Raw genomic sequence first — 22,422 nt, 5'->3', positions numbered from 1 at the left:
GTAAGCAGCTGTTGTTTAAAACACTAATTTTGGAGTACTTTGTAATGGCAGCCTAGCAAACGAATAAGGATTTCTGTACTGGAAAATAGGGTGCTGCTGTAGCAAATACCTAAAAGTGTGGAAGAGGGTTTGGATGTGGTAGAGGATGGGAGTTTTGAGGCACCTGATACGAAAGCCTGGCTTGCCCTGAAGATACTGTTGGTAGAAATGCTTCAGAGGTACTTCTGATGAGGTGTCAGAGAGAAGTGAACAACAGGTTATTGAAAACTGGAGGAAAACATGATTTTTGTAATAAAGTGACAGAAAACTTGGCTAAACTGTGTTTTATTGTAAAAAGAACTTATAATGAACTGGAATGTTCAGCTGAACAGATTTCAAGCAGTGCTGAAGGCATGGCCTGACTTCTTGCTGCTAACAGTACAATATGAGAGGGCAGAGAGATAACTGAAAAATGAATTGTTAAGTGTAAAGGAACTAGATTTTGAAAATTTGGAAGACTCTCAGATTATCCATATTACAAAAAGTGAAAAAGCATGCTCTGGACAGAAAAAGAGATTAGGTGTCAACCATCTCGGCAGAAATGCTACCAACTTGGACTGGAGAGGACAGACAAGTCTTTGGATGTCCAGGATTCTACAGGCAGGAAATAGGCCAGCAGAACTCAGATGTGCATACAGGCCAACCCTAAAGAGAAAGGAAGAATGACCCCGAGGGTAGAGCCACCTCCTTGGTCTCAGAGGGTGAAGCCACCTTTCAATTTCAGAGATTTGTCCACCATCCAGGATGAGAGGCAGGGCCACCCCCCAGTGGGCTCATAGTCAGAGCATTTGGCCAAGGCCTTATTAAACTCTAATGGAATTTGCCCTTAGGTTTTGACTTGCTTGAGACTCACAACCCTTTGTCCTGATTTCTCCCTTTTGGGACGGGAGAGTCTACTTTATGCCTGTCTGATCATTGTATTTTGGAAGCAGGTAACCTGTCTGGTTTCACACATTCCCAAATGGAGAGGAATATTGCCCCAGGATGAAGCATACCCATCTCATACACCTATGATTTAGATGATATTTTGGGATTTTGGAATTGATGCTTGGAAGAATGAAGCCTTCTGGGCTTGTTGGGCTGGGGTGAATGTATTTTGCATGTGAAAGGACATGGATGGGGGTGCAAGGGGGCAAACTTAGATGTTTAATTACATCTGTTCAAAAAGGATGTATTGGATTCTTAGCCCCCAGCACCTCAGGCTGTGAAGTTAGTTAGCAATAGGATCTTTACAGAGATAATCAAGTGAAAATGAGATAATTAGGGTGAGACCTCACCCAATAAATGGGATCCTTTTAAGAAATTTGGGCACAGAGTTGGTAGTAATGAGTCCTGAGGTGTTGGCAGAATAAGCTGCCTCCTGAAAGGCATGGTCCACTTTTTCAGAGAGGGTAAGGGGCTCCACATTAGGGTATGGCACATTTCTGGGCAACAGCGACAACTCTGCCATTGTAGTTAGTGCAAAAGCCACTAGACAGGGATCCCTGGGTGGCGCAGCGGTTTGGCGCCTGCCTTTGGCCCAGGGCGCGATCCTGGAGACCTGGGATCGAATCCCACGTCAGGCTCCCGGTGCATGGAGCCTGCTTCTCCCTCTGCCTATGTCTCTGCCTCTCTCTCTCTCTCTGTATGACTATCATAAATAAATAATTTAAAAAAAGATTAAAAAAAAAAACCACTAGACAATACACAATGTCTCCTTATGTTCCAATAAAACTTGATTGGCGGATGCTAAAATTTGAAGTTCAAATAATATATATATTTTAAAAACCTTTGGATTTTTTAAAAGATTTTTATTTTTTATTTTTTTAAATTCATGAGAGACAGAGAGAGAGAGAGAGAGAGAGAGAGACAGGCAGAGGAAGAGAGGCAGAGGGAGAAGCAGGAGCCATGAAGGGAGCTCGACGTGGGACTGGACCCCAGGTTTCCAGGATCATCAGGCCCTGGGCTGAAGGTGGCACTAAACCGCTGAGCCACCTGGGCTGCCCTCAAATAATATTCTCAATTGGTGAAGTAGTTTTGATCTTTTTGCAACCATTTAAAAACATAAAGACTTCTTGGCTTCTGTCCATACAAATAAGTTGTATTTGACCTGAGAGCTGGCAACATCTAAGCTACGTGTGTGTGTGTGTGTTTTTTAAGATTTTATTTATTTATTCATGATAGAGAGAGAGAGGGGAGAGAGAGAGAGAGAGAGAGAGAGAGAGAGAGAGAGAGAGAGGAGAGAGGCAGAGACACAGGAAGAGGGAGAAGCAGGCTCCATGCAGGGAGCCTGATGCGGGACTCAATCCTGGGACTCCAGGATCGCCCTGGGCCAAAGGCAGGTGCTAAACCGCTGAGCCACCCAGGGATCCCCTAAGCTATGTGCTTCTGAGTGAAGAGCATCCAGCACAGTTTCTCAGGTGTCTGCCCGGCTGAGTTCGGACTTCTGTCAGATCTCCCCACATGAACTGTCAACAAACTACTTTTTCTAGATCAACAGATGTTCATATAAGGGATTAGCGAGCATGTGAAGTAGATGGTGAATTTAGCAATGTCACAGTTAATGCTTTTCCTTGGGATGAGATTTCAGAGCCTCACATCTGTCACTGTTGTGTTTAAGAGCGAACAGAAGTAGCCATCCCATCTCCTGTGTCAGATTTACTCATAAATTAAAAACCCTTCCATGGCAGTAGCCTTTGGTGTTCCCAGAGTCTTATCATCAGGGGTCACAAGGTTCTTGGTATACACAAGCAATAATGCTACTTCATACTATGGGCTGAAGTTTCCATGTTGGAATGTGACAAGAATCTGATTTTCTTCTTGCCTCGGGAATAAAGCAAAGCCTCTTTTGTTACTTATCTATTACTCCCCAGCAGCAATTTATCAGTTAAAGACCCTTCAGTAATAGGAGATAGAAATTCACTCTCCTAAACTTTAGCAGGAAAAAAAAGAAACCAAAAAACCCATTTTTATTGGAGAGGAAGAAGGACACAGGGCAGAAAACCAGGTTCAAAGAGGGATGGCACCCAGTTATTCTGGGAAACCAGTACAGCAGGAGCGAACTGATGGTCCTTAATTCTGGGCAAGAGTGAGTGAGTGCCACAGATACCTCTGGTTCATACTATACCCAAAGACTCAGAATCCAGGAAAGAGGCTACCATGACCCGGAAGTGGGCATAATGCTCACCTGTGGCTGGTAGAACAGGTGCCCTGAAAGACATCAATCCAGAGATGCACATATCAGAGAGGTGCTCCTCCAGAGAAAACCAGAGTGCTCTTACTCATCAGTGAAGAACAGACTCTGAACTGCTAAAATATAATCCACCTTCATTTTGATTTCTCTCACACAGCAGCCCTCTGATAAATGCCAAACCCACTACATAGACTGCTGAGTAAGTAAACTCATTTTGGGAATAGTATCTTTCCCGTTATTAAAAGCCACATTACTTTGGTTGCTAAGAAATAATGAGACAAAACTGATATTTATCATTTAATATGGAGAATATTAGGAGATGTTATTCCACAAACTACCAAATATATGTGTAACAAGTTACATTAAAAAATAAAATACTGAAATTTTTAAAAATGCTATTGTTACTCAGGAAAGTCACACTAAATATCCCCTAACCTTGAGAATATGTTTCTTGCTGTTTTCCTGACTGCTGCTTTATTTACATTTTAAAATAAAACACAACTTTATACTCCATCATGAAAAAAATCTACCATTTAAAGTTGAGGTTTTCTTCACTCTAAAACATAGCTTCAAATCTGGAATGTGACTCTCCACACATAACACATTTCATATGGGAAAATGCTTTCCTGATTTATTAAATTTGGAAAGTTTTAGATATGAATTCTCCAGATTTTACCTTTATAATGATGCTACCTCATTTCATAGTTACTGCTCCTCATTCCCTCAGGTCTCGTCCACAGAGACTCATAGGACTTATTTCTGAAAGCTTTTGCCCCTTCATTCCATATAGGACGGTCTCTAACTCTGTTTTTAGGACTTCCTGCTTGTGCATCCCATCTATAACATCACCTAAAGTCTCCTGAGGATCCATGTCGGTGAGAAAGTTCTTAACATCTACTTCCTTCTAATGTTTCACTTGTGAGTTTTTCGATGTATACGAAGCCCTGAATTCCAACAGAAAGATTTCCCACATTCAGAGCATTTCCATGGTTTTTCTCCAGTGTGAACTCTCTGATGCTCACTGAGGGACGACTTCTGAGTGAAGGCCTTTCCACATTCACCACACTTAAAAGGTTTCTCTCCTGAGTGAGTTTTCTGGTGTATCTGAAGTGACGCCTTCCTGGGATAGGCTTTCTCACATTCGCTGCATTCATATGGCTTCTCTGTTGAGTGCGTTCTCTGGTGTATGATGAGCTGGGATTTCCCACAAAAGGCTCTCTCACAGAAACTACATTCATAGGGTCTTTCTCCTGTGTGTGTTCTCCTGTGTATCACAAGGTATGATTTGCTGCTGAAAGCCTTCCCACACTCAGTGCACCCATAGGGCTTCTCACCTGCATGTGCTCTCAGATGTGCGGTAAGTTGTTCCTTCCTACCAAAGGCTTTCCCACATTCACTGCACTGATAAGGATTATTTCCCGTGTGGATTCCCTGGTGAACAACAAGTTGTGTCTTCATGTTGAAGGCTTTCCCACAATCGCTGCACTGATAGGGTTTCTCCCCTGTGTGCATTCTGATGTGAACCAGGAGGTATGACTTACTCCTAAAAGCTTTCCCACATTCACTGCATTTATGAGGCTTCACTCCTGTGTGAGTCCTCTGGTGTACAACAAATGGTGACTTCAAACTAAAGGCTTTCCCACACTCACCACATTCATAAGGTTTCACTCCTGTGTGGCTTCTCTGGTGTAAGATAAGCTGTGACTTCCAGCTGTAGGCTTTCCCACATTCACTGCAGCCATAAGGTTTCCCTCCTGTGTGAATTTCCTGATGGACGATGAGCTGTGACCTGAAGGAGAATACCTTCCCACAGTCACTACAGGAGTAGGGCTTTTCTCCTGTGTGGACTCTCTGATGAGCGTTAAGGTTTGACTTGGCACTAAACGCCCTTTCACACTTGGTGCATTCGTAAGGTCTCTCTCCCGTGTGAATTCTGAGATGGACGATCAGCTGTGATTTACAACGAAAAGCTTTTCCACATTCATTACACACACAGTTCTTTTCTATACTGTGAGCTCTTTGATGCTTAAGAAAATAGGATTCTTCATATCCATGGAATTTATCAGGATTTTTTCTCAGACAGCTTTTGGCTGAACCTGAGTTTTGTGTCAGACTTTTTCCATGTGTGTTGTACTTATGGATTCTTTGTCTTGAAGAAACATGGATTCTGCTCAGATGACGTTTTCCAAACGCGCCACAAGCATAATTTCTCTCGACATTTTCAAACTCATCTTGACTTTTCTGGTACCACTCTTTCCAACCTTCTAGGAAAAATAAATATACATGTATATGTATTTTTAATCATCAATGTAGCTGATATGGGATTAAGAGAGCTATAGGACTGCCATGTAATGAGTCTTTTTTCTTGATAACAGGCCTCAGACACTGGCTCAAAAGAAATACTGGCCAGGCCTACATGTGCCATATATCTGAGCTTTGGAGCACAAGGAACTGAGTCAAACCAAATCCCATTATGGAAATGGGTCGCAAATAGCAGTGATCAAAAATGGTTTTTAAAAGAGAGGCTTAGAGGTACCTGGGTGGCTCAGTCGGTTGAGTGACTAACTCTTGGTTTCAGCTCAGGTCATGATCTCAGGGTTGTAACATCGAGCCCTGTGTCTGATGGCTTGTGGTCAGTGGGGAGCCTGTTTGAGATTCTCTCTCTCCCTTTGCCCCTCCCCCACCCTGCCCCATTGCCACTCTCCTATGCTGTGCTCCTGCTCTCTATCAAAAAAAAAATAAATGAAAGAAAGAAAGAAAGAAAAACAAAACAAAACAAAACAAAACAAAACAAGAGGCTCAAAAATCTTAGCCTGCAATTAGGAGCCAAAGCCATTTATCTTATATCTGAATGTTATTATTATAGGTGTTTACTCAAAAAAATGAATTTTGAGTATACAGAATAACCAGAGTATAACATTCAGATAGGTACAATGAGACATTGAAAGTAAGACTGTGTTAGCCATAGGAAAATTAAGGGCAAGACATTCCAAACAGATGGAAAAACACATACAAAGTTCTTGAGAAGGGAACACCTGCTTGCCACAGTTAAGTAATAGAAAACATGAGGGGTGCCTAGGTGGCTCAGTCAGTTGGGTATCTGCCATCAGCTTAGGTTATGATCATGGTGTCCTGGGATCAAGCCCCAACTGCTCCGTGGGGAGCCTACTTCTCTCCTCCCCCCTTGTGCTCCCTCTTGCTAGCTCTGTCGCTATCTCTTTCTCTCTCTCTCTCAAATAAACAAACAAACAAACACTTTTATTTTTTTTTAAAGATTTTATTTATTTATGATAGACATAGAGAGAGAGAGAGAGAGAGAGGCAGAGACACAGGAGGAGGGAGAGGCAGGCTCCATGCCCGGAGCCCGACGTGGGACTCGATCCCGGGACTCCAGGATCCGGCCCTGGGCCAAAGGCAGGCACTAAACCGCTGAGCCACCCAGGGATCCCCAAACAAACACTTTTAAAAAAAGAAATAAGAAGTCTGGTAGGCTCAATCGGTGGAGCCTGTGACTCTTGATCTCAGGATCAAGAGCCCCACATTGGGTGTGGAGCCTACAAAATAAAAAAGAAAGAAAGAAAAAAAGAAATATTTTGAAAAAAGGCTAACGCTAAAACTCACTGAGTGAACAGAGTGAGGCAGGAACCAAATAGGCAGCAAAAAGTTCTCATCTTAACCAAGGGGTTTCAATTAGAGGACATCTTGATTTGTGTTGTGCTTTTAAAAGATGTTTGGCTGTTTTGTAAGAAATGAATAAGAAAAGGGCTAAAAGACAAATGAGAAAGCCCTTGTAGTAGTGCAGGAAGACATCAGAGTATATCTGAAAAGAACCAAGAAAATCTACCAAAGGACTGGATGAAGAAAGCGAGAGATGGGGATGCTTTAAGAACTCTAGATTTTAGGCTTGTGAAACAGGGGTGCTGCTCTCTGAGTAAGAGAATGTTTGGAAGAAAAATGAAGGACTTTGTTTTGGATCTGATTACACTTGAGATCTCAGCTAAAAATCCAAATGGAGAGGAGAAAAATGGAGAGGCAGACAGACTAAAGTTTAGTGCTTAGGAAAAAGCTGGCGTCAACAACACGTAAAGAGTCTTAAATTCTATGAAGGATGAGACTTTCCGAGGAAGGTGAGCAGATGACACTGAGACTGGACAACAAGGCTCAACAGGACCATGATGTTGAGTGTGATACCCACAGGGCAGCAGGAAAGGAGCACTCATCAGGGGCACAGCCCTGGCATGTCACCACAGCTGTCCTGGGGGGCTGCCAGGAGCTCTCCTCTTCCTCAGGATCCTCCTCATAAACCCTTTCTAACCACTTATGTAGGAACAATTCACCTTATGGTTTGTGCCTCAAAGCGGGGGCCACTAAACTCCAGGAAAGGGGTGGGAATACCAAGACCAGTGGCTAGAAAAGGACTTCTCAGGCTTGAAGACATGTCCAGACAACTGTTGGTTGTTGGTATTGGCTTAAAAGAATTAGAAAAAAAGAAGACTTACTGGAAGCTTGTTAGATGTCTTTTGTTTGTTTGCAAATTTTACATATATATATATATATATATATATATATATATATATATTTGAAAGAGAGATAGAGGCAGAGACCAAGATAGTGAAAGAGCACCTGAGCCAAAGGCAGATGCTGAACTGAGCCACCCACGTGTCCTGCTTGTTTTTTTTTGTTTGTTTGTTTTGTTTTGTTTTTGTTTTCTTGTTGAGTTTTGAAGGGAACTTAAGCCTGATCTGATAACAGCCTATGTTTCTTTAGCCCCAAATATGCCCAAATCTGCACCAACTAACAGGGGCCATTCTCCTCAAGCCATCTGTGGCCATGTAGGACAAAGAGAAAAGACTGGAATGAGAAGGAAAAGTGTGCCAGTGCTAGGGCAAGAAGTCTTTGATTTTTTTTTTCTCAAAGAGGACAGTGTATAACTGATGACTGCTACCTTCATCCACCCCTCTGGAAAGTGACAGGACGCATATAAAAGCAAATCCAGCAGGAATAGCTAAGGAGAAGACTGTAGAGTTCTCAATTATGGCTAAGAATCTGAGTTACCCATGCCTGAAAGAACACTGATCTAGTCTGGGAACTGAGGGGACAGGAGCTATGAAGACACTGCCAAAGGATAAAATACTGGCCAAAACAGAAGCAGCACTAAGATTAGCAACGGAGGTGAGCCTGGGAGCCCAGGATATGGTACTACAAGTGCAACAGCAATAATAAGGAAAGTGAGGAAGCCAGAGACGAACACTTCCTTTGCATTTCTGCTACTGAGGAAGCCTGGGGATCTTTTACATGCATTTAACCTGAGGGACAGGAGTGCAGAAGAAAAGAGGATGAGGATACCCATGGGATGTTACAACATGGGAGAAAAAAAGCTGAAATCTCCCAAGTGGAAAAGCCTTTCAGCTGTTACAGTACTGGTGAGAAAACAGGTAGATTTGGGAAATAGACCCCTCTGGATGACTCCAAAGGAAAGAGGAGCCAGGAAATATAAGGTGATAAAAATCACTTCATGACACAGGTGAGACTGGGCTGGTTTCAGATTCCATTTAAGGAAAGTGCCCAAGAAAGTAAAAGCTAATTTCAAAAGGAGAGAAAAGAAAGCAATGTAATCTCTAAAAGTGATGTTGAGCAAAGGACTGACTGAGGGATTATCGGTGGAAAGCAAGAGAGAAAGTCCACATATGGGAAGTAGAAGGCGTGAGTCACGCAAAGGGATAGGAGAGAAGATCTCTCTGGAGGATGGAACGGCTGAGGTGGTCCATGACCACAGGAAGGAGGGAAAATAACCCCGAAACCAGCATCTAAGCAGAGTCCCTGAGACCCATGAGAAGAAAGCCCAAACATGGGCAGAGAGATGGTCCTTCCCCAAGGAGCTAGCTTATAAGTTCCTCCCGAGTCGCCCAATAGTTCAAGGGCTCCAGTGTAGAGTTTTCACACACCACTGCCCCATGGCCAGCCCTGGCTCATTCCCACACTCCCATCTTCCCGCTCACCCACCTGGATAGCTCTGGCGGGAAACTTTGGCATTTATCATCCACGGCTCTTCTCCTTGCTCCAACTTGAAGATTAAATCAGGTTTGGTACCATGATACCCTGTTAGTGGAAAATCACAAAGGATGTGGGCCACGCTGCTAGGGACTAAGGGGTCCAGACCTACAAAACCTAACTGCTCACTTGCACTTGGGGGAGGATTATAGTTAGGGGATGAGGGCCAAATAGGGACCATGAACTTTGATCTCTAAGGTTCAAGCCCATAACCATTAAAAACTTTGGAGGGCGCAGCATCGGTGGCTCAGTGGTTTAGCGCCACCTTCAGTCCAGGGTGTGACCCTGGAGACCTGAGATCGAGTCCCACGTTGGGCTCCCTTCATGGAGCCTGCTCTTCCCTCTGCCTGTGTCTCTGCGTCTCTTTCTCTGTGTCTCTCATGAATAAATAAATAAAATCTTAAATATATATATATATATATAGAGAGAGAGAGAGAAAGAGAGAATTCATGGTAGATAAACAAAAGAAAAAGGGATGGTGATTTATAAATCACAACCTGAGATCAACGAGAAGTAGCACTTACCCAGAGACACCAGGTGGCTATAGTTCTCCAGGATCACATCCCTGTACAGGTACTTCTGTGCAGAATCCAGCAACTGCCACTCTTCCCAGGTGAACTCCATAGATATATCCTTGAATGACAATAATCCCTGTAATAATATACATCCCATTCAATCGGATGCTATTACATTAGGTGACGTGGAACAGATGTACAGGAACTGGTAAAGGAGAAATGTTCCTCGGACTGCCTCCTGTGTCCAGGTCAGCACGGACTTTCAGAATAAAACAGAACAAAAACAGGGGTGCCTGGGTGGCTCAGTCAGTGAATCGTCTGGTTCAGTTCAGGTCATAATCCCAGGGTCCTAGGATCAAACCCCATGTTGGGCTCCCTGCTCAGTGGGGAGTCTGCTTCTCCTGTTCTCTCTGCCGCTCCCCCTGCTCATTCTCTCACTTGTGTGCTCTCTCTCAAGTGAATAAATAAAAAATCTTTAAAAAACAAAACCAAAAAACTTTTGTGTTTCCATGTGCCAGATACTGGTTTTGGTCCTGAAAACTTCAGGATGAACACAACCAACTTCTGCCCTCAAGAAGCTTCCAGTCTTGTAGAGGGAAACAGGCATCTATACATGAAGATGAAACAGGTGTTGTAAGTCTTGCATAAAAAAAAAAATTATCCAGGATATATTTTGCCCAGAGATGAAAAGAATAATTGTAAAAAAAAAAAAAAAAAAAAAAAAAAAAAGAAAAGAATAATTGTAAACACATGGGAAGGTCTGACCCTGTAAACTTTCATCTTGGCAGCTGCTCAACCCATCTTGAGTCTCAAATGGAGTGAGAGCCTGGCACCATTAAAAAAAAAAAAAAAGCCAAAATAGGCAAATTCCTAGTCTTCTTTCAAGAAACTAAGGGGCCCATTACTGAGGCCAGCCAGGGTTCACTTTAACATAGACTCTGAACCTGGAGCTAGTGCTGCAGAGCCGCAGATGATGGGAGAGCCACTGTGGGTGGGCATGGGGTGGTAAGGACTTGAGATTTCATTACAAATGAGGAGATGTGGGCAGTCTGGGTGGTTCAGGGGTTTAGCGCTGCCTTCAGCCCAGGGCGTGATCCTGGAGACCTGGGATTGAGTCCCACGTCGGGCTCCCTGCATGGGGCCTGCTTTTCCCTCTGTCTGTGTCTCTGCCTCTCTCTCTCTTTCTCTCTCTCTCTGTGTCTCTCATGAATAAATAAATAAAATCTTAAAAAACAAAACAAAACAAAAAACAAGTGAGGAGATGCCAAAAAGCAAATGTGACAAACAACTGTTGGCCTGGATGCAGACCATGTGGAACTCACATATTGGCCATGGGAACATAAAGTGGTTTTGCCAAATCTCGAAACCGGTAGTATATACTAAACTTAAATATACATACACTCGATGACCAAACATTATCACTCCTACATACATGCCAGCTGGCTGTCAACCATGAGCAAGATTCTGCACCCCCAGGGGATGTCTGGCACTGTCTACAGACACCTGAGATTGTCATATGGGGCTAGTGCTGCTGGTAGCTACACAGGGAGAGGCCAAGGCCAAATCTGGATGCTGCTCAACATCCTATATTGCATGGGACAGTCCTTCACAATGAAGAGTAATTCTACCCTAAATGTCAACAGTGTTGAGGCTGAGAAATCTGGGATAAGCCTAAAAGAAATGAGAACTGGTATCCCTCAAAAGACGTGTACAAAAATGTTTATAACAATGTTATTCAAATAGCCATTCGCTGGACACAGCCCAAATGTTGCTGCTGCCCATGTCTACGAATACAGCAGATAAACTAACAGTCATACAACACTGTTATCATACAACTTGGGGGTCACTGACAAACCATGTTGAGAGAAGCCAGACACTTTACTGTACAATTCCAATTATATTAAGTTTAAAAAAAAACAAACAACAAAATTTATGGTGTTAGATGTAACAGAAATAAACCAATAAAACAAAGCAGTGACCCCTGGGGGGAGGGGGGAGGGGATGACAGTGGCCATTGGGAGAACATGGAACCTTCTAGAGCTCCGGAATTCTTTAGTTTGATTTTGATCTGTCTTCAGTGCATTACCTAATTCTGTGACTTATAAGAATATTCAGTCATTCAGATGTCCAAAACATAGTTCTCATATGTATTTGGTCTTCATCCATGGTTTGTTTCCTGGCTCAGACTTCCTAAAATCCCTGGAATTTCCTCTAATGAGTGTGAGCAAGGTATCTTTTTTTTTTTTTTTTAATTTTTATTTATTTATGATAGTCACAGAGAGAGAGAGAGAGAGAGAGGCAGAGACACAGGCAGAGGGAGAAGCAGGCTCCATGCACCGGGAGCCCGATGTGGGATTCGATCCCGGGTCTCCAGGATCACGCCCTGGGCCAAAGGCAGGAACTAAACCGCTATGCCACCCAGGGACCCCGCAAGGTATCTTTTGTTATGTTAACCAGGCGACTTCTAGAAAGCCCTTTGACAGACTACCAAAGTGCAGCTGGTTTCCAGGAAAGTGTCCCCCATCTCTAGGTGGACAGTTTAGTGTATACTACCAGTTTGGAGAATTAAGGTGAATGCTCAGCTTAATTCTCTCCTTTGTGTTGTGTGTAGGGGAACTGCACCTCCACCCCTCTCGTTGGAACTGGTTCCAGGAACCTAAAAGAATATAAATAGTCTCCTTAAGATTGATGCATTTTATTGTAATTTAGAACTCAATTAAATTTTTAAAAAGTCAAAAAAACCACAAATGGATATATATGTATAAAACTACCACAGATACAACTACAAATATGTTTTTGGCATAAGGGAAAAACAGAAATGTCACATAGTGTGAAATCTATATATGTGATTACCCAGACAAATAAACCAAACATTTTAAGGATATAAATGACTGTAGACAAATGTACATAGAAAGATCTAGAAGAACATATGCCAAATTGATTATCTCTGAAAAAGAAAAGAGATTAGGACAGGAAGGTAATTATAAGATTGAACTTGTTCTAAGAGAATGTAAAAAAGTACTAAATACATCACCAAAAATCAACAAGATAAGAATATCCATAGACGTGCAGAGTTGTTCACTGTTTCAAAATTTGTAAAAGTGACTAGCTCAACAACCTGAATTTCCACCAATAAGAGAATAGCTAAAGAAGATTATGGTACATTCTTCCTATAGAGACGTTGTTCAAACTATATAATTACATACAGTATGATACAAGTCACATAACAAAACTTTTCAAATGTTGAATTAAGCACACCTAAAATTCCACCCCATCACCTATAAAATTCATAAGTAATTTTAATCAGTAACTTAAAAAAATTAAATATATTTGTGTATCAAAAGAATATGAAATTTCAGCAGATCAAAGCTGAGAGGCCTGAGAGCAGCAAATAGAAAACCCTAGGTGTTATCAGCTGTTAGGCATGGGGAGACTTAAATCCCCATCAGTGGAGAAAGAGCTCAATAATACATGGCCCATTCCCACTGCAGCATAATTCGATGGAGCTCTTACAAAAGGAAATGATGATCTATATGTAATGTCACAGAGAATTTTAAAATAAATGTAAGGGAGGGGCACCTGGGTGGTTCAGTGGTTGAGCATCTGCCTTCAGTTCAGGTTATGATCCCGGGGTCCTGGGATGGAGCATCAAGCTCTGCATCCCGGTAGGGAGCCTCCTCTATGTCTGTCTCTGTCTCTCTGTGTCTCTCATGAATAAATAAATAAGGGAGATGGGGCAAGATGGCAGAGTAGGTTCCTCAACTCACCTGGCCCCACCAACTTACCTACATAACTTTCAAATCATCCTGGACAGCTATGAATTCCACCTGAGATTTAAAGAGAGAACAGCTGGAACACTACAGAGAAGGGTTTTCGGTTCTAGCAAGGTAGGAAGGTGGAAAAAAAATTAAAAAGAACCAAGTGGTGGCCACGAGGAGCTGGGTGAAAGCCTCCGGGACAGGAAAGCCCAGCCCCAGAGAAGCGGGAACTTTAAAAATCTGCACCAGATTTTTACCGGACAGAAAAGCGCTTAGCAGGGAAATCGGGCAGAATTGCGGGAGGGGCAGTGAAGCCTCCAGTTTCCCGGAGTCACTAATACAGGACGTGCACCCAGGGGAAAGCACAACACAAACTGTGGACCGATCTCAGTAAAGGGCTCGAGTGCAAATCTGGCAGGGCATGTGGCATGCAAGAATTCTACCACTGAACCACCAATGCTTGGCAGGGCATCTGGGAGAAGCCAGTCGGTTAGGCGGGTGATTCCAAACTTCTACACCCTGCTGCTTTCAGAAGCCTCGGACACTGGGTGCATGGTTCCAGCAACACAGGGCCCCGGATCACAGGGTGCCAAGCGGACACAGCCCACGATCCTACACTTCCCCCGGGACAGGTGGCGGCGGGGAGGGCACAGGACAGCGAGGACTCTCCTTCCCCCCCCAGGCGCCCCCAAGCTGTGCAGATCAGCGCCCCTGCCCTGCCCCAGGAGCATCCAGACCACTGCGGACTAGAAGACTGCATTCATTACTATTGGGGAGCTGATTCCAGAGGTGGAGACCTGGTGGTCACTGTTGTTGTTCCTCCTAGTTTCACCTTGTGCTTGGGAGGGGCGGGCCGCCAGGGAATGGAGGCCTCCCAGGGTAAATAGCTCCCACTGAGCCCTGCAACTGGCAGGGAGCAGGGAAGCTCCCTCAGGTACACACACCTGGGAATCAGCACAGCAGACCCCTCCTCAGAAGACCAGGTGGAAGGAGAGGGGAAGAGCAAGCTCTTCACCAAGCAGTGCTGGAAAGCTCCAGGGGAAACAGACGGATTTATAGTATATAGAACTAGAGAGTTCCCCCCTTTTTATCCCCCCTTTCCAGTACAAATCGTTTTTTGTTTTTTAAAGATTTTATTTATTAATGAGGGAGGGGGGGGGGAAGCAGGCTCCATGCAGGGAGCCCAACGTGGGACTCAATCCTGGCTCTCCAGGATCATGCCTGGGCCAAAGGCGGTGCTAAACTGCTGAGCCACCTGGGCCGCCCTTGTTTTTTTGTTTTTTGTTTTTTTGTTTTTTTTAAACTCATTTTTATATCAGACTAAAACTTTCCAATATTTTTTTCTAACATTAACTACAATATTTTACCACTTCTTCATTCTTAAGTTTCTTCCTTTTTGACTTTCATATTTCTACAATTACAGGCCTTAGATATATTTTCCACTTCTAGATTCCCTTCAACATACTCAATTAAATTTGGGAGATATACAAGATATGTTTTTTTGCTTTGCTTTCTGTTTTCTGTTTCTCTGCCTCATTTTGTTCTCCAATGGCAGAAGTTCATACCTTCTAAAGCATGACCAGCATGCACCCAGAACCAAGTGGTATACCGTGCTGGTTCATTCTGTGAGACTATATTCTCTCTTCATTCCCATTCTGCCCCCCTCTTTTATCTCATTTATGATTTGGTGGTCAATGTTGGGGCTCTCTACAAGTAATTCTGGTTTATATAAATGTGGGACTGAGCATGTTCTAACGTACAGAACTTAATAGACTCAGAACCAAGAGGACCACCCTCTAGGACCCCCTCAGGTAGACTATAATCTCCCTCCACTTTGTCACCACCACCATCTCCAAGTCCCCCCCCCCACCTTTTTTTTCCTTCTTTTTCTTTTTTCTTTTTTTTTCTCTTTTCTTTTCTGCTTCCTTGGGATCCTTAGCCTTTAATTTTTTACAACTTTGGTTTAAAATTTGTTTTTAACTTTAGTGGTCCTTTTCTTTTACTTCATTCTGATCTTTGTTTTCATTTTCTGGTCTCTGACCTCAGCAGAATCATCTAGGGTGAAATTTACTTAGGTTCTGCTTGATATTCTTGACTCAGCCCGCTCATACAGCCACTCTACACCGAAGAAAATGACTAGAAAGAACTCACGACAAAAGAAAGAATCAGAAACAGTAATCTTTGCCACAGAGTTAAAGAATATGGATTACAATGCGATGTCAGAAAGCCAATTCAGAAGCACAATTATAGGGCAGCCTCAGTGGTGCAGTGGTTTAGGGCCACCTGCAGCCCAGGGCATGATCCTGGAGACCTGGGATCAAGTCCCACATCGGGCTCCCTGCATGGAGCCCGCTTCTCCCTCTGCCGGTGTCTCTGCCTGTCTCTCTCTGTCTCTATGAATAAATAAATAAAAATCTTAAAAAAAAAAAAAAAAAAAAGAAGCACAATTATAAAGCTACTAGTGGCTCTGGAAAAAAGCATAAAAGATTCAAAAGACTTCATGACTGCAGAATTTAGATCTAATCAGGCTAAAATTAAAAATCAATTAAATGAGATGCAATCCAAACTTGATGTCCTAAAAATGAGGATTAGTGAGGTGGAAGAGTGACCGACATAGAAGACAAGTTGATGGCAAGGAAGGAAGATGAGGAAAAAAGAGAAAAACAATTAAAAGACCATGAGAAAAGGTTAAGGGAAATAAATGACAGACTCAGAAGGAAGAATCTATGTATAACTGGGGTTCCAAGAGAGGGCCAGAGGGCCATACAGCATATTTAAACAAATCAAAGCTGAGAACTCCCCTAATTTGCGGAGAGAAACAGGCATTCAGATCCAGGAGATAGAGCTAACGTTCATGAATATTTATGCCCCTAATGTGGGAGCTGCCAAGTATATCAATTAATAACTAAAGTAAAGACATACTTAGATCATAATATGCTAATAGTAGGAGACTTCAACATGGCACTTTCTGCAAATGACAGATATTCTAAGCATAACATCACCAAAGAAACAAGGCCCTTAAATGTTACACTGGACCAGATGGATTTCACAGATCTATACAGAACTTCCCATCTGAATGCAACTGAATACACATTTTTCTTCAGAGCACATGGAACTTTCTCCAAAATAGACCACATACCGGGTCACAAATCAGGTATCAACCAATGCCAAAAGATTGGGATTGCCCCCTGCATATTTTCAGACCACAATGCTTTGAAACTTGAACATAGTCACAAGAAGAAATTTGAAAGAAACTCAAACACATGGAGATCAAAGAGCATCCTACTAAAAGATGAATGGGTCAACCAGGAAATTAGAGAAGAATTAAAAAGATTCATGGATGGGGATCCCTGGGTGGCTTAGCGGTTTAGCACCTGCCTTCAGCCCAGGGTGTGATCTGGGGTCCCGGGATAGAGTCCCACTTCAGGCTCCCTGCATGGAGCCTGCTTCTCCCTCTGCCCGTGTCTCTGCCCCCCCACCCCCCGTGTCTCTCATGAACAAATAAATAATATCTTTAAAAGAGAAGATTCACGGAAACTAATGAAAATGTAGCTATAACTGTTCAAAATCTCTGGGATACAGCAAAAGCAGTCCTAAGAGGGAAATACATCACAAGCATCCCTCAAAAAAATTGGAAAAAACTCAAATACACAAGCTAACCTCACACCTAAAGGAACTGTAGAAAGAACAGCAAATAAAACCTACACCCAGCAGAAGAAGAGAGATAGTAAAGATTCGAGCAGAACCCAATGAAACAGAGACCAGAAGAACTGCAGAACACATCAACAAAACCAGGAGTTGGTTCTCTGAAAGAATTAGTAAGATAGATAAACCATTAGCCAGCCTTATTAAAAAGAAAAAAGACTCAAATTAATAAAATCACGAATGAAAGACGAGAGATCAAAACCAATACCAAGGAAATACTTTAAAAACTTATGAGCAGTTATATGCCAATAAATTAGGCAATCAAGAAAATGGATGCATTTCTGGAACACCACAAATTACCAAAACTGGAACAGGAATAAATAGAAAACCTGAACAGGCCAATAACTGGGGAAGAAATTGAAGTAGGCGTCAAAAACCTCCCAAAAGTCCAGGGCCAGATGACTTCCCAGGGAATTCTATCAAACATTCAAAAAAGAAACAATACCTATTATTCTACTAAAGCTGTTCCAAAGGATAGAAAGGGACGGAATACTTCCAAACTCGTTTTATAAGGCCATCATCACCTTTATTCCAAAGCCAGACAAAGACCTCCCTGCGTGGAGCCTGCTTCTCCCTCTGCCTATGTCTCTCATGAATAAATACTTAAAAATAAATTACCGGGGGATCCCTGGGTGGCGCAGCGGTTTAGCGCCTGCCTTTGGCCCAGGGCGCGATCCTGGAGACCCGGGATCGAATCCCACGTCGGGCTCACGGTGCATGGAGCCTGGTTCTCCCTCTGCCTATGTCTCTGCCTCTCTCTTTCTCTCTCTGTGTGACTATTATAAAAAAAAAAAAAAAAAAAAAATTACCATGGGGATCCCTGGGTGGCGCAGCGGTTTAGCGCCTGCCTTTGGCCCAGGGTGCGATCCTGGAGACCCGGGATCGAGTCCCACGTCCGGCTCCCTCTATGGAGCCTGCTTCTCCCTCTGCCTGTGTCTCTGCCTCTCTTTCTCTCTCTGACTATCATGAATAAATAAATAAAATTCAAAAAAAATTACCATGGACTATCTTCAGAGAGTTGGAACAAATAATCTTAAGATTTGTGTGGAATCAGAAAAGACCCCAAATAGCCAGGGGAATATTGAAAAAGAAAACCAGAGCTAGGGGCATCACAATGCCGGATTTCAAGTTGTACTACAAAGCTATGATCAAGACAGTGTGTTACTGGCACAAAAACAGACCCATAGATCAATGGAACAGAATAGAGAACCCAGAAATGGCCCCTCAATTCTATGGTCAACTACTATTTGACAAAGCAGGAAAGACTATCCACTGGAAAAAGGACAGTCTCTTCAGTAAATGGTGTTGCGAAAATTGGACAGCCATCCCTTTCCACTCCACCCACAGGCTTTCTTTCCACCAGAGGCAGCTGCCAATTTGCTTGGAGTGCAACCCTAGAAATAAACGTCTGGAATGCTTCCTCCCCTGCTACCCCCACCATCCCACGGTCATCTAGTTGTCCATCAAATGCTACTTAAATGTTGCCTTGCAAAGGGGTGCCAATCTAAAGTAGCCGTTTAGCTGCTCTCTTTCACTTGCGTAACATTCACATCTTTTGTGATTCTGTTTAACCATCTCCCAGACCCTGCACAGGGTCATGGATCCTGTCAATCTTGTTCATCCCTACATGCCCTAGAAATTACCTGGTGTAATCATCAGTAACTGTCTGTTAAATTAATATGTGCACTCAAGCACAAGAGAAACTGTTCACATTAAAATGTAAAAGGCACAAAGTCTGAAGATAGTGCCTTGAGTCCTAGCTCTGCAAGCCCAGTCTCCTTGGATCCTTTACTAGTGTGGGGCCATGGACAGGCTTCCCAGTTTCCTCACCTGTAAGGTGGGGACCTACCAGCCTCCTGGGCTCCTGAGACCCTAACAACTCCGTACACACAAAGTGCCTAGCCAAGAGTGGTGCCTATTATTACCCACTCAATGGGGTAATCCTTTCAATCCTTCATTTGATCTCCCTTACTTATTCTTCATGTGATTCTGTTTGCTTATTTTTCTTTATTGCTACTGTAAATACAATGTTTTGTCTCACTGCATTTTCCATACAGTTATTTGTTAAAGAGTGAAAACATCCTGGGGTGCCAGGTGGGGCAGTCAGTAAAGCTTGCCACTCTTGATCCCGGGGTTGTAAGTTTAAGTCCCACGTTGGGCACAGAGATTACTTAAAAAGACAAAATAATAAACAGATCCTTAATTTTACGGTCAATTGTATCACTCACGCCACTCAGTGAATGGCCTTCTTCCTGGCACCCATCATCTTCCTGTAACACCTGAAGTGTCATACCACCTAGAAGGGGTCTCTGCTGTCACTAGTCACTGCACATCCCACTGTCCAACACCTCATGCAACCCAGTTAGCAGCGCGCCAACCACCCTCAAGAAGTGACGATTCCGGGATCCCCGGGTGGCGCAGCGGTTTGGCGCCTGCCTTTGGCCCAGGGCGCGATCCTGGAGACCCGGGATCGAATCCCACGTCGGGCTCCCGGTGCGTGGAGCCTGCTTCTCCCTCTGCCTGTGTCTCTGCCTCTCTCTCTCTCTCTCTCTCTATGACTATCGTAAATAAAATAAAATAAAATAAAAAAGAAGAAGAAGAAGTGACGATTCCAACCCACTGTCCGGTACCAAGAAATTCCTTAAGACTCATGAACACCGAAGTCCCAGAGAAACACTCTTCTGAGGTATTTCCTGTCACGGCTCTTCCGAAGATCTCTCTTCCCACATTTGCGCGGGAAGAGTCATTCTCCACGCACCTGTCTTGCACCCGACCTGCCCTGTCTTCGCCACACACCGGAGGATCCATCGCACCCCGAGCTTCCGCTAACATCTGTGTATTTCCAGAAGAGGGTTCCCCCTGGAGCTGCAGACTGGGCGGCGCAGACAGACTCCACACCTCGGCGGCCAGGTTCTCCCAGCGGGGAGCCGGGGGCCGCAACGCCCGCTGTGCAGGAAGCGGGAAGTTCAGCGCTCCCCGCAGGGTCCCCCGCCAGCAGCACGGTCCGGGGCCTCCACGCCCCGGCTCAGACATGGCTCCTTCCGGCTTCCATGACAAGGACCCTCACGACCCTCAGAGGTCGGGGGCCGCGACGGGCAACGGATCCGAACTCGGAGGGAGGGGACCCGGGACAAAGTGCCAGAAACACGGAGATGAGAGGCCGGGGAGGAAGGCGGCGGGAACGCGACAGTGCGGGCCCTGGACGAAAGCGCCCTCGGTGCCCGGGCAGCTTCTAAAGACGAGGAGGTCCCTACTTACCCAACACGAAGCCTTCCGGAACCGGCCAGCCATCCCGCGCTGTTCCGAGCAGGCTGCGGGGCAGAGAACCGAGCTGTGAGGGCTCCCCGCCGCCCAGCCGCGCCCACCCGGCAGGGACCTCCCGCACCGCCCAGCCCGCAGCACGCCACAGCGGGCGCGGCGACGAGGCTGTCCGGTGACCTCGAGTCCCGGCTGGCTGCGACCACGCCCCAGACCTACCGTGGGGGCTCAGCCGGCCAAGCTCCTGTTCGGAACGGGACGCGCCGGGAGGGGGCTGACTCTGTGCCGCCTGGGACCCGGAGCCACAGAAGCTCAGGAATCCGCGGGCCGGCTCCAGTCCCCAAACCCGAGACGGAAACAGCCCCGGAGGAACGTACCTGACCACAGCCGCGGGCGCGGCGCAGCGGAAGTACGTCATGGCGGAGTCCGCGGACCCAACGGCGACCGGAGAAAACTACACCTCCCAGAAGCGTCTGCGGAGGATCCTTGCTTACAGGCCGGGCTTCCGGCAGGAGGCCGACGGGCAGAGACGGGCCCAGCTTCTGGGGACCCAGACAGGGCGGGCCGAGGGGACCAGGTAGGCCTGTGGCGCTCGGCCCTATCCTATTTATGACTACTTTGTCATGCTTTTTAAAGCCCTTCCCGGGATCCCTGGGTGGCGCAGCGGTTTGGCGCCTGCCTTTGGCCCGGGGCACGATCCTGGAGATCCGGGATCGAATCCCACATCGGGCTCCCGGTGCATGGAGCCTGCTTCTCCCTCTGCCTGTGTCTCTGCCTCTCTCTCTCTCTCTCTCTCTGTGACTATCATAAATAAATTAAAAAAAAATTTAAAAAAAAATAAAAAATAAAGCCCTTCCCTTTCTGTAGCCCTTCCCCTCTTCCGGCTAGATCGGTTGCTGCCTGATCCATTAATCGATTAATAAAGTCAATGAGATTAAAATTTACTTGGCTTGATTTTTATTAAACAACGCATCTAAAGACTGTTGAGTATGTGTAATTTTTACGTGCACAAGGCACATTCTCCAGGATAGGTCCTATAGTGTCACACCACAAAACAAGCCTCAATAGATTAACAAGGGTTGAAATCATACAAAGTACGTTTTCTGACAACAGTGGAATTAAGTTAAAAAAAAAAAAAAAAAGAGAACCCTAGGAAACCTAGGAAAAATGTAGGGAATCCCCAGATTAAGTCAAGTAACTCCTAGCTCAAAAAATCACAAAGAAAATTAGAACATACTTCGAATTAGAATGAAAATGCAACATTATCAAGTCTAGATGGGTGGAAATCCAAATCCTGAGCTGTTTTCTTTATTCAACTTACCTCCAATTTAATCTCCCCTTCCTATCTGAATCTAGACCTACTCACTTGGTTATAGTCTCATTAAACTCCCAAGCAGATTACATTTGTGGCAAGTTGCAAAAAATATTCTGTCAACTTCTCTGACTGAAGCAAACTTACCTCTTAAGACCTTTCTTAGGCAATCCAGATTGCCATCTTATGTCATTTAAATAAATGTAAATGCATTGTCCCTAATGCTACAGTCTTCCCAGACCTTTCCATATTAGGAACTTTAGTCTCCTGCTAATCTAAGTCTCCTTATTCACAATTATGATAGAATGAATTATGGTGAAAAGCTTCTACTGGCCTAAAAAGATGCAGAACTATTTTTATGGAATAGGGAAAAACTATTTTAGGATCTAGGGTTGGAACTGGGTATAAAAGAATAGAAAGACATTCTGGAAAAGTCCATGAGAGAAATAGACACCTGTATACTGTAAGATGACAGTATACAGACAAGTGGAGACCAGTGAGGACATTTCAGTATGTAAGATATGCTAGAACTGAATACAAAGATAACATTCTGGTTTTTTTTTTAAATTTTTATTTATTTATGATAGTCACAGAGAGAGGGGGGCAGAGACA

The 22,422-nt window shown here is 44.3% G+C and overlaps 1 protein-coding gene across 6 annotated transcripts; it reads right to left on the bottom strand.

The window, feature by feature from the left end:
• Window positions 1-3,495: 3,495 nt before the first annotated feature.
• ZNF26 (zinc finger protein 26) lies at window positions 3,496-20,912 on the bottom strand. 6 transcript variants are annotated; one of them, XM_055321933.1, is made up of 6 exons: window positions 20,718-20,866; window positions 20,499-20,551; window positions 13,563-13,604; window positions 9,787-9,913; window positions 9,215-9,310; window positions 3,496-5,475 (listed from the first exon to the last, which is right to left on the bottom strand). In XM_055321933.1, exons 4-6 carry the CDS (start codon window positions 9,884-9,886, stop codon window positions 4,124-4,126), a joined length of 1,548 nt encoding a protein of 515 aa, XP_055177908.1. In that variant the 5' UTR covers window positions 9,887-9,913; window positions 13,563-13,604; window positions 20,499-20,551; window positions 20,718-20,866; the 3' UTR covers window positions 3,496-4,123. The 6 variants fall into 6 exon arrangements, with proteins under 6 accessions (XP_055177908.1, XP_055177907.1, XP_055177906.1 ...); XM_055321932.1 differs by lacking the exon at window positions 20,718-20,866 and adding an exon at window positions 12,400-12,433; XM_055321931.1 differs by lacking the exons at window positions 13,563-13,604; window positions 20,718-20,866 and adding an exon at window positions 20,876-20,912.
• Between the last annotated feature and the right edge of the window lie 1,510 nt (window positions 20,913-22,422).

This window comes from Nyctereutes procyonoides, unplaced genomic scaffold, assembly GCF_905146905.1.
Source record: "Nyctereutes procyonoides isolate TBG_1078 unplaced genomic scaffold, NYPRO_anot_genome, whole genome shotgun sequence".
NCBI classification, from domain to species: domain Eukaryota; kingdom Metazoa; phylum Chordata; class Mammalia; order Carnivora; family Canidae; genus Nyctereutes; species Nyctereutes procyonoides.
The sequence above is the reverse complement of the archived record's forward strand: the minus strand, read 5'-3'. Positions and strand labels throughout refer to the sequence as shown.